The following is a 12,122-nucleotide window of genomic DNA, read 5'->3' as shown; positions in this document are numbered from 1 at the left end:
CCCAAAGGTTCGGGCATAATTTGGTCATCCTTTCAACGAATGTATTGATATCCATCGGAGGCTATGCTGGGAAACGTGATGGATGGGTGGGGTGCATAGAACCATCCACGGGTGTCGTCATGCGTGAAGTATTTCAAGAGGAAATTGGCATTTATTCTAGTTCATGCGCTCTGAATCATAATGAGATTTTAACATTTGGGGGCCGATCTTCCCCCTTAAAACCGAGTAATAAGCTCTTTAATTTGAGGTTCAGCCCAATTCAGATTGAGGTGAATCAAGTTCGGGTTCAAGGCCAGTGTCGTCCATGTGCTCGGTGGAAGCATGCTATGGTCAAACTGTCAGAATCGGTGATTTTATGCGGAGGACGGAATACCAAGGATGTCTTGAAGGATGTGTTCAAGTTGGACACGGAAATGTTCCAGTGGTCTCTAATTGGGTGTCTACCATTCGGCTTGTTTTCTCATTCCATGGCTGTAACTGCCAAATCAGATATCCTCGTGAGTGGCGGTCTTCTACCCGATCAAAAGACTCTCAATGATCAATTGATCCAACTGAATCTAAATGGACCTCGATTACAAGTGACTCGGTGGAGACATGACTCTCTTTCCGGGCGATTTGCTCACACATCCCATGTTGTGGGCTCGAAATTGATCTTGGTGGGTGGAATTGCCCGGGCAGGAGAGGCTGGAATTACTTGGATAGACTTGGAATCGAAGTTAGTAAGAAATTTCGAGCTAGCCGTTCCTCGGAATCGATTCTTGACCTTTTACAACCACGGATCAATTTTTCAACCCAATAATGGCATAATTTCTGTTTTTGGCGGGGGAGGAAACTGTTTTTCATTTGGCATGCATGTGGCGGATTCTTTGATTGAAATTCATTTGAACCAGTTATGTTAATGAATAAACCACTCAATGACGTCAGAACATTATCAATAACAAGCTGAATATTTCTTTCAGAGGAAGGTATGAGGCCAACTAAGGAAAAGTAACAAAAGTCATCCAGACAATTTTGGGTGGCCTGATGACCGAGTCGATTTCTTTATTCTCTTTGGACATCGACCCCATCGACAGCATCAATCCGCAGTAAGAACGAGCGGTGACAATGCAATGTGCCACGAAATTAGACCCATCCGGGCAGGGCAGGCTGAATTCATATGTACGAGACGGGGAATGATCGCCGATGGCTGCTCGCAATAACAGCCAATAATCTATATTTTGAGGAAGTAGCACGCCGGCATTGAATGAGGTTCAGTTTTTAATTTGTTCTGGCGGTGTCGGGTTGATGGCTGGGATGCGAGTTCAGTTCGGAGTGTTTCCCCCACAGACAACCATGCATGCGCGATCCGATCATCAGGTGGATAACTCATCGCATCTCGTCGATAACAATCATAGTCGATTTAAACGCATCACTAGGGACCCGGAATACGTTCTTTACATTTGAGTGGGAGGTGGCCCGTACTGACCTCCATAGGGGTAAGCGGCGGGTGGGTAGTAAGGATTGGCGCCCATCGGACCCGGTGGCATGAAATGCTGTGACGGTGGGGCGCCAAAGCCGGCCCCGCCATAATGCGCCTGGGGATAGTACTGGTAATTGTATGCGTCACCCCCCGGGGGTCCCATGGACGGATATCCCCCCCCGGCCGAGGGATGGTCGTAATAGCCGGCGGGCGGACCCCCGTTACCGCCCCCACTGGACGCACCTCCACCCTCTTTACCCCATGAGCACTTGACGGCCTGACCGCAAATGTCCTGACCGTGCATTGCTACGATAGCGTTACAAGCCGACTCCTTGCTGTCGAATCGGACAAAGGCATATCCTTTGTCCTTAAAATAACGGATCTCCAAGATGCGGCCAAACGGCGAGAAGGCTCGCCGTATCGTGAGCTCATCAGCATTGGTGATACCACCGCAATACACAGTACAATTGACCTCGGAGGCTTGCTGAAACACTTCGTCATACTTCAACGCCTTGGGGGCTCGCTCTTCTTGCGGTTTGTGGGTGGGCGGGGGCGGTTTCCGTTCAGCCCAATTGGTCCGAATTGCCCGACTACCCAGCCACGTGCCATTCATGGCCTCCATGGCAGCCATGGCATCGACCTTCCGCACAAACGATACGAAACCGTAGCCCCGACTCCAATTGGTGGCCAAGTCTTTGATGACCTTGCAGTCGGATATCTCGCCAAAGGGAGCGAAGGCGTGACGCAAGGCCTCTGTCTCGACCTCGGGACTAAGGTCGCCCACGAATATATGGTGATGATTGGACGTGTCGGGCTTGAGGGGCTGGGGCGCATGGGCGTGCGAGCCCGGCGACGAGGCCCAGTTGACTTTGAGCTCGCGGTTCAGGCAGATTCGTCGGTTCATAGCCGTGAGCGCGGCCATGGCCGCACCGTGATTGACGAACTCCACGAAGCAGTAGGGGTCGTTGCCGGTGGGTTCCCGGATGATCTTGCAGCCTTTGACGGGCCCGATAGAGCCAAACAAGGCCATGATCAGCTCTTCGGTTACGCTCGGGTCCAGATTGCCCACGTACAAGGTCTTTTTGTCTTCGTCCATCTCCATAACTGACGGCCACAGCAACGTCCTCGACAACGACAACCACCCCTTTCAGGTCACCTCACCACCGGGACGCCGGCCGGGAGGACGTTGTGCGGGGCGTGCCAAACGGGCCAAAAATTGGGATGCGTGAGCAGGTGGCTGCTAGCGGGTGGTGGCCACAGACGGTGGGTGGGTCGGAGGAGGACGAGGGAGACAGGGCGGCGACCGAGACAGACACAGAAGTGGAGCTGGAGCTTGAAGCACTATTTCTCGTGTTGTCGTTTATTTCAGGCTCGAGCCAAGTTAGCTTCCCTTAAAAAGTCAGATTACCCCAAATCCAGACTTTTGCTTTGAGTCAAGAAGGAAAGCTTATATCTTTTCTTTATGAAATATGAATTGGGATATGGCCTGATGAGGTGAGTAAAGTGGTTGAAGATTTGGTTTGTGTCAAGGCTTTTTCTTGGTCATGAATGAGAATCAAATGATTGGAATGGCCGCCTTAGCTCCAAAATGGCGACCCTCATGAAACACCGTGGAATTTTCTCGGCTGATTGAACCAAGGGCTGAGAGGCTCGGTCAGCTTCGGCCGAATCGTCGGTCAAGGGTGACGTTGTGACGTTGGCTTTCGGCCTTTTTTCATGGGGTGATGTTGGGATGAAATGACCGATTGTCGAATGGAAAGAGCGGATATCTCATATGATGGGTCCTATGGGCGCCGTTTGAATTGAAATAGGATATTGTATTCATATCTTAAATGTATGACCCTACCCCACAGGCTCACGGAAAAAATGATGACTAAGCGAAATGTTGGACGAAAGGGGAAACGGTTGCGGTTCATTGTTGGCTAGAAAAATATCACAGGTGATCTCAGGTGCGTAAAATACCTATGCAAGTGTATTCTTTAGTACCTTCTGTAAATGTTCAAACATAGATGAGCTTGGGTAGCCCTTGTCATAAGTCATGTAGAGACCTAACGAGTACTGACTAAAGATTGTGGGATGAACTTCATACAATCAATATTTGATTTTTCCCTTCTGTTCGGATGGGTGAGCGTCATGATCCAATATAGGAATTTGATTACAATTTAATTCTACCGGGTATCCAGTAGCATCCTCGACACGTTTTTAAGACCACTCCCTCAGTTTCGAGAATTTCTTTTTTTTAAGCTCTTTGCCGTTGTCGCCTGCTCATAAAATTAACACTTAAAGTTTTTGGTCTTTGTTTGAGCCCCAATGATGGATATAAAAAAGATGAGAATTTTTTTCTTCTATTCTTCTAGTCAGTTTTAAAGTTCTTTGATCGGCAGTTAAAAGAAAATGCCAAAAGACAGCCTTGACACCAGGACTTGTGCATTTTATGTCAAGCAGAATAGCTCAAGATTACACTGTCATTTACCAGGTGAACCAGCCAAACTAAAGGAATTGGTGATTCCATTCTTATGATTATTTTTCAGTCATAATTTTTAGGGAAGAAGAAAGTTTGTCATTACATGTAAACGCTTGATATTCTATGACAGAAAGCAAAGAGATCCTGAGCGGAGGTTTGAAGTCAGAGTTTTTAAGGCAGCATTACACTCAGATGGAAAACCGAGATTAAATCCAGTTTGAGGATTGACGTTGGAGTATGGCTGGGGCAAGTTTGGCAACAGACTTTAGTCCAGCAGAGGACTTTAGTCTTTCATTGTACTCAAGTCAAACAAAAAGACTCAGACACCAAAAACTCACCCCAGAACTAGTCCTACTTCAATCCTCAAACCAGATTCAATCTTGATTTTTCATCCTAGTGTAAAGCCGCCATAAGCAATTCAGATGCAACCAGGTGACCGGTGTCCAATGTTTTACAATGTTTTTACTGTTTGTTAATGGGTTATTGGGCAAAATTGGAACCAACTCAAGGGAACAATTCCAAACCAGTAGCTCAAATTTGATAAAAATGTTGATCCATTAATGAGTTTGAATTCAGAATTCTGGAATGTATCTTTTTATGTATTGTGGGTGCTAGGGTCAGAGGGGTGAACCTCACCCGGCAAGCAAAGCTAGCCATCACATTGTCCAATTTATTTCCTTTAGGCAGTGTTTTAGTCCATACCAGATTGGTTCTCCAACTGTGGGTGGGGTTAATGTCTAAAAATTTCCTTGAGAAAGGTTGGGGAGTACAATCAAACCTCTCTTCTTGCTAGGAAATTGCTCAAACCACTACGCCACATCTCCTCCCTAAAATAGTGTTAACAAGTTGTCTTTATCAGATTTGAAAGCAAGCAACAGGTTGTCTAATAAGTAGGTTTGTCTTAATGAAGCTAGAAAAGTTGGTTATAAAGAGAGGGTACAGGATACGGGACAAAATTTGATTTCTTGGTTTTGATCTGTGTTTCATTTAACAATTCAATATCTGGATTGGGACAGAGGCCATGAATGTGCTTCCAAACATAACGTAGCTACATTGGAAGCTGCAAAATCATAATTAGGGACAGGTGTCAAAGATAAGATTAGACAGCGGTATTGCTTTCACTTAAAAGCATCATATTTTTTTTAGAAGATAATTTTGAGAGCTAAAATTCTAAAATATAATAGATCAGATTAGAGGGCTTGTCAGAAAAACGACACTCATGGGATTTCTGAGATTTTTTTGGCCCGTTGCGGCTACCTGGTGTGTGCGATGGGGATCGGCTTTGAACACATTATTTACGTGATTCTCAAAATCAAGTTCCAAATTCAGGGAGCCAGTGAGTTGATGGCTTGTTTGTCTGCTTTGGTTGAAACTGAGTAACGCAAGAGAAGCCAATCAGCCCAACACCCTGCTGCCCAACCGCCAAAATGTGTTCAAAGCAAAGCCTCAAGTGGCTTGGTTGGAGTGACTTTTCTCTGAAAAGCCCTCTAAATCAGGCGATGTTAAATTTGCGCTAATTTTTAGCATTTTTTTTACTTAAAGCTTAGTTTTTTAATAGGATCCTTTTAAAGCAATGACTTTAGCCAATCTGACCCAAAAATGGTGAAAAAAAGTGCAGATTTTGGTTGGAGGGATGGTGCATCAAATTGGCTGTCTAGAACTTTAGTTGAAGGGGGCCTTTCTTTGCAAGCTTCTTTCTACAGCATAAACCAAAATTTGAAGATCTGGAGAATTTAAGGGCCTTAGTTTAGGCCTCCAAAACAGGGTTCCCTCATTGGCCAAAAAGGAGAGTTTTGGCTGAATGAGCAAGAGCAAAGTCTTGTTGAAAGACAACAAGCTGGTTTTATGCTACTTTTCTCATCCAGAGTATCACAGTAGACTTTGAAACCTCAATGTAGGCATCTGCATTTAGTCTGCATTCCTCTGGAACCAGATTGGAGGTCCAATCCAATGCAATGCATTGGTTTGTTTGGAACTGCCTTGAATCTTTTTATTCAAGCTACCACTTTTGCAGTTCTAACTGCTGGTGTTCTTCCTTTCCTAGGAGGGGGATTAGGGTCAGCTTGCCAATCAAGATAGTTTTTGGGCATCTCAAATAGTCTGGCGGGCCATTTTAAGGTTCAAACTTACTTCTGTAGAACTTTATCCCGGACACAGCAAAGCTGCAATAAATATTCTTTTTGCTTTCATGAATTTTAGCTTTGATTTTTTTTATATTTTTTTACGAAAATGAAAAGAGCGGACAATGACAAAAAACATACATATCAAACTCAGGCAACCTTAAAAGGTTTCAAGGATTTTTAAAGGAAAAAATGTGTGTATAATCTTATCCTCGACACCCGGTATTTGGTGCGTGGAGTGTTTTGATGAGATCGAGCGGCGGATAATTGTATGTAATGAAAGAGAAAAATAAAATCATTTATTAGGATTTCTGTTGGCATCATAGCAATTCTTGAGTCTGCAAGGAGCAATGGAGTACTTCTGTAAGAGATAATTTCTTATTGTTTGGGTGAATTTTATTCTCGTTAGATCAATGTCTGAAGGGTTGAAATTATTCCACTCCTTGGGAAAAGCAAAGTTTGGTAATCTTTGTAAAAGTCCCGACTCAGCAACTGGAGTAATTGACCTCCACCCGCCAAGCCGAGGATTATTTTTCCATTTGAAAATATTGATACATGGTGGAAATCCTTACAAGCACGACTGCCTCATCACTTGAAGGATTTTAAGCATGCGCAAATCTGGCAATTTTAGGAGCTTGGACTGATGAAACAGAGATTTAGTGTGAGATAACCAACTCGCATTATTTTTCCAGCGTATAGCTCTTTTCTGTAGTATGGACAAGATCTTTAGTTTCGTACATTGGCTATAAGATTCAACACCGTACTCCAAGACACTTTGGATAAGTCCATTATAAAGTTGTTTCTTTACAGTTTTAGGCACTGACTTGCGAATGCTGTTCAGACTGAAAACAATACTTCGAATTTTGTTTGTTACACTTCAATGTGACAGTGACAGTTAAGTTTGCTATCGAGTTGCATTGCCAGAAATCGAATGAACTTTTCATTGGATGTGGTTAAACTCACCTCCTCTAACCTACATCCATTTTTTTTTGGTTTGGTTTTTCACGGTCTTTTTTAACCGCTACAGGGAATGTTATCAACAATACTATTAAAATGAAAGGCTATAATTCATATATTTATTACCTTTCAATCTTTATACGATATTTAGTCTGACAACGAATTTGAGTTGGCAGACCGAGCTAGTATTTGAATATAAGGTTGATCTGGAATGCTATCCGTTAAGTTCTTGAGATCAACTGCCTCTCTCGAGAGAGCAGTCAGCTTTATTGATATACTATACGGAAAATCGGATGAAACATAGAAAACATGTACAGAAAGCCGAATGGAACGTCTCCCTGGGGAGCCGAAAATATAGGGAATTGAGGCTGAGAGAGATGAAATGTAGTATAGTAAAAAGATGATTGATTTCTTGGAAGACTTGTCATGGCACTAATCACACTCAATAACTGAAAGGCCTTTTCCATTTATTATGGACGCACATCACTGGATGTTGTTAGCGGACGGTGATATTGCCATCAAGCGGGGAGATTGGAAGCTCCTCGATGCGGCTGGTGGTGTCGGTGGTGTTGCTGCCCGGTGGAGGCAGTAGATCAGCAGGTTGTGCCACTCTCCCCTCACGGGGTGCGCGGTAACGCTGACGGTGCTGGAGCTCGTGGATGAACTCCAGTGAAGAGAGATTGAGCCCGAAGGGAACGCTCTGGGGCACTTGTGGTTGTCCCATGGATGGGCTGAACACGCCCATGGATGCTGCCGGCCCATGGGCTGGCTGGCTGCATGTTGTGGCTGATGACAGGGGAGCTGACAGAGGCTTGAGGAATCGCTGATTCCGCCTAAGTGTTCGCCCGTCGTCGTATAGAATGACAAAGGATTCTCCCGAAGGGTACACGGAGATAACTTTGCCAGTGTGGTCCCACAGCTTGGAAATGGGGTTCTGAACTCGAACTCGCATATTGGGAACGATTGAGCTCTCAGATGGTAACGTAGGCCGGGGAGTCATGTGTGATGCGGGGAGAGCAGTTCGGAGCTGGCGGCCAAAGAAGATTTCGCTTGGGGCAAGGCCAGTTGCCGTGCGTGGGCACGCCAGAAATTCGCGCAGTGCGGTGCGAAAAGATGACATATTGGCGGTGCGGTGAAGAAGGAGTTTGACGTTTTTCACACCTGCCTCAGCTAGGCCATTTGAATTGGGATGATGCAGGCTGGCCGGCTCAAAGGTGATGCCTTTATGTAAGCACCAGGCTGCAAACTCCGATAGAAATTGTGGGCCGTTATCTGATCTGATGAAAATGGGGTCGCCGAAAACGTCAAACCATTCTGAGAGGGATTGAATAATAGATTTGGAGTGTAATTGTGCCAGAGGTTTGGTCCAGATGAAACCAGAAGCTTCATCGACCATGATGAGCCAATGTCTGCTGGAAAAGTAGAAAAGATCCAGTCCCACACGGGTCATGGGGCTGGTCGATAATTGGGAGCGCCGCCCCTCAACTTGTTTAGAGGGGCGGTATGTCTGACATTGGGTGCATGCGTCGATCATGCCCTTGATATCACTGGCCATGCCTGGCCATGCAAACAGCTTCGCATGCAGCTTAGTTTTTTCCAGGCCTTGGTGGGAAAGATGAAGCCGGCGTAGAATTTCAGGCCGAGCTGACATTGGCGGGACAATTTTCCCATCACAAAGGAGCAGCTCAGCACCTTCAACAGGAAGAATGCTGAGGTCGCTCCATGAAGATTTGAAGGATAAAGCTGAACTTGTAGGGGGCAGATCCCGCGCAGATGCATGACTCCGCACCTCCTGAATCAACTTCTTGTACCCTTCATCAATGGAGGGATCGAGGTGGTCGATTTCTTGAGACACGACTTGGAGCATACAATCGGCGTGATCTGGCTCACATGGGAACAGCGGAGCGCGTGAAAGCGCGTCAGCAATTAGATTGTCTTTTCCAGGCGTCTACTTGATCTGGAAAGAGAAAGATGAGAGGGCCTCACGGAATTTTGCAAGTCGCACGTTACGAATGTCAATAATGTCTTTTGCAAAAATTCCCACGAGCGGCTTATGGTCTGTCATAACAGTGAATGCACACCCTCTCAAATAAAACTCGCATTTGTGCACTGCGCGCAAAATTGCAAGACACTCGAGCTCGATGGCTGCATAATTCCGCTGAGCAGGCGTCAGGCTGAACAAGCCACATTGCACTACTCGTGGATGTCAGCAATTTCTTGGCTTGGCAAAATGCTTTTTCGTGGACACTGAGCCACTGGAATGAAACTCCCTTTTTGAGAAGGGGACGAATGTCACTCATAGCATGCGATAAGTCCGGCACAAAGAACACAAATTGATTGGCGAGGACCAAAAAGGACCTCACCTCAGTCACTGTTTTTGGCTGTGGGAAGTCTTGGATTGCCTGCACTTTAGCAGGGTCAGGGCTGACACCCTGGTCACTGACAACGAATCCTGCAAAGGGCACCTCGCGACCTGCGACGAATTTGCGTAATGAGATCGTAATCCCTTTCTCACGGCATCTTGAAAGAACAGTCTGAATGCGGGATTTGAGCAGGGGAATTGTTGGTGCACCGATGAGGATGTCGTCGACCAGTTTTTGACAAAAAGTAAGACCTCTGATGACCTCATCGGAAACCATATTCCAGTGGTCTTCGCTGAGACTCATACCCATGGGGGCAAAGTTGTACCGGTACCTCCCTGAAGGTAGAAGGAAGGCTGTCAAGTTCGCAGACTCTTCATCCAGTGGGACTTGGAAGTATCCCATTACTGCATCTAATTTACAGAAAAATTTGTCTTGAGGACTTACACTTCTAATGATGTCCTGGGCAGAAGGGAAAGGCTGTACAGGTCTCTTGATGAATTTGTTGATCACCCTGTAATCTGTGACCAAACGAAGCCCGGCCTTGCCCCCTTCTTTAGGAACGAAGTGAGCACGAGCACACCATGTCGTAGCCTCCTCTACACGAGAAATTCGGCCTGAATCAAGCAACCGTTTGATAGCTGCATCGGCTTCAGCGCAATAATGCAGCGGAATGGGATGTGAGGTATTGGCGTGATACGGAACAGCGTCCTCTGTCAATCTGATTTGGATGGGATCACCCACGACGCGTTGATCCAGAGCCAGGGAATTTGACAGTACATCGTGGAACTGCCTCCTCAGGTCCTGTGTCATTTCTTCTATTGCGCTGGAACCTTCAACTGCTGTGTTAATCTCCCCAGAGGCCGCCAAAGGGAAGGCAGAACCGATGACTCCAAGATTCTGGAGGTCATGCCATGAGATGAGCATGCAATTACGCATACATGAAGATGTAGTGGGAACCCTGATAGGCCCCGCAAAGAAAGTAAATAAACAGTTCGAATGCCTCTTCCAAAACGGTAACAACGTGTCCGAGACTCTCCTACTTTCCCTTGTCCTGAGGCCAACGCCGGTGCCGCATCCAACCCCACCGTTGGGGCCAGTCCTGCTGCCGCCGCGCGAGGTTTTCACACACATCCCGTCTTCGCGGTGTCAGTGAAAATCCCCAAATTCACCCCCACGAACCCTACCTGGTGGTTCAGGTCTGCGGAGGCCCAGTTTGGGGTCCACGCCGTCTCGAAAGAGCTAACAATGTATCGACACATTGTTGCAGCGCTTGATGTCGACCAACTTGGAAAATTTGGTCGCGGCATAGACGCCGCCGACGCCGCCTCGCTCCTTCCAACTGGCACCCCCTACAGTAACTTCATGGCCTACGTTCTCAAGGTGACTAAGAAGTCCTACCTCGAGCTCTTCGAGGAGGTTCTTGCCCTGACAATGGGCGACCGGACCCCTAGCGAGCTCGTCCGAGTCATGACTTGTCTCTGGCCGGACGGCCCAGCCGAAGCGGAGACGTCCCTGTTGTTTAAAGCGTGTTTTGTCCGTAAGTTGCCCGACACGGTGCGACAATTTATTGTCAACGCCGGCGAGATGGTCAGCATTGACGATGCAGCTAGTCTGGCAGACAGACAGATAGAAAGCATGCGCGCCAGAGAGGCCAGTGCTCCTGTCTTTGCCGTTGGAGCCGTGCCCACCGGCGACAGTGCCGAGGATGTTCTCAATGCCGCTTTCAAGGTCCTCGCAGCACACCAACGGCAACCCCAAGACCAAACCCGCCAGCGTCCCAAGAAAAAAGATGTTCCCGGCAAGAAACTCCCCACCGGTGGCTACATGCAGGCCAACGGCCAGGTCCTCTGTCGTTTCCACGCTCAGTACGGTGACAAAGCCTACACTTGCCAAAAGCCCTGCTCCGCTGCCAATTCCATCAATAGGGTAGCTGTTGCTCACATCCCTGTTGTGGCCTCCTTGGGCTCAACGGGCCCTTGGCCACTGGAGCCAGCGGACAACATGGTCCTCCCGGCAGATTTCTACACATGCAAGAACTCTATCAAGATACATGATGCAACCACAGGCACAATGTGGATGGCTGACTCCGGTTTCCGCCTGGTCCATGGTCCCAGCGACGCATGCAGACATCAGCGCCTGCCGCAACCCAAACACCAAGATGTTTGCCTCTGCTAATGGCACACCCTGCACCGTGTACGGCCGCAAGATGCTCCCTGTATGTTTTGGCTGAGGACCGCCTATAATGCACCGCTTCTTCGTCTCTGACTGCACGGAATGCCTACTTGGCTACAACTTCTTTGACAACCAGCAGATCCTGGTTGATTGCCACAATCGCCGCATCACACATCAACCCTCAGGCAAATCTGTCTACGGCGTCGTCTCCCAGCCGTCGGCCATCAGGGCTGTGACAACAGCACCGCCCCAGCAGGCTGCTCCCACAGATACACCCACTGCCTACTCCAAAATGCTGGATTTGTACGTGAACGTCACCAAGCCTCGGGCTTTTGGTGCGGACCCCAAACACGACGTCCAGTGCCGCATCCAGATCAAGCCAATAGCCTAAGTTGATAAGATCCGTGCTAAGACTAGGCGCCTCTTTGGCCGGAAGCATGACATTGCCAAGAACGCTATCTTTGATATGGTCAACGCGGGCATCATTCAGCCCTCGTCTTCACCGTACTCCTCCCCTTTGCTTGTTGTCCCAAAACATGATGGCAGCGTGAGGGCCTGTGGCAACTACCGCAAGCTGAATGACGCTA

The 12,122-nt window shown here is 47.5% G+C and overlaps 2 protein-coding genes across 2 annotated transcripts; one reads left to right on the top strand and one right to left on the bottom strand.

Annotated features, from left to right (window-relative positions):
- The first annotated feature begins 6 nt into the window (after positions 1–6).
- On the top strand, positions 7–931 carry LOC131885007 (tRNA wybutosine-synthesizing protein 4-like). The gene has a single exon (XM_059232927.1). The coding sequence runs from the start codon at positions 120–122 to the stop codon at positions 897–899; it is 780 nt and encodes a 259-aa protein (XP_059088910.1). The 5' UTR covers positions 7–119; the 3' UTR covers positions 900–931.
- A 242-nt stretch (positions 932–1,173) lies between these two features.
- On the bottom strand, positions 1,174–2,820 carry LOC131885006 (nucleolysin TIAR-like). Its single transcript, XM_059232926.1, has one exon. The coding sequence runs from the start codon at positions 2,559–2,561 to the stop codon at positions 1,434–1,436; it is 1,128 nt and encodes a 375-aa protein (XP_059088909.1). The 5' UTR covers positions 2,562–2,820; the 3' UTR covers positions 1,174–1,433.
- Positions 2,821–12,122: the final 9,302 nt, after the last annotated feature.

This window comes from Tigriopus californicus, chromosome 8 (genome assembly GCF_007210705.1).
Source record: "Tigriopus californicus strain San Diego chromosome 8, Tcal_SD_v2.1, whole genome shotgun sequence".
Taxonomy (NCBI): domain Eukaryota; kingdom Metazoa; phylum Arthropoda; class Copepoda; order Harpacticoida; family Harpacticidae; genus Tigriopus; species Tigriopus californicus.
The sequence above is the reverse complement of the archived record's forward strand: the minus strand, read 5'-3'. Positions and strand labels throughout refer to the sequence as shown.

Bases quoted from the DNA above. Each gene is read 5' to 3' on its own strand.
- LOC131885007 (XM_059232927.1), top strand. From the start codon at position 120: ATGCGTGAAGTATTTCAAGAGGAAATTGGCATTTATTCTAGTTCATGC.
- LOC131885006 (XM_059232926.1), bottom strand. From the start codon at position 2,561: ATGGAGATGGACGAAGACAAAAAGACCTTGTACGTGGGCAATCTGGAC.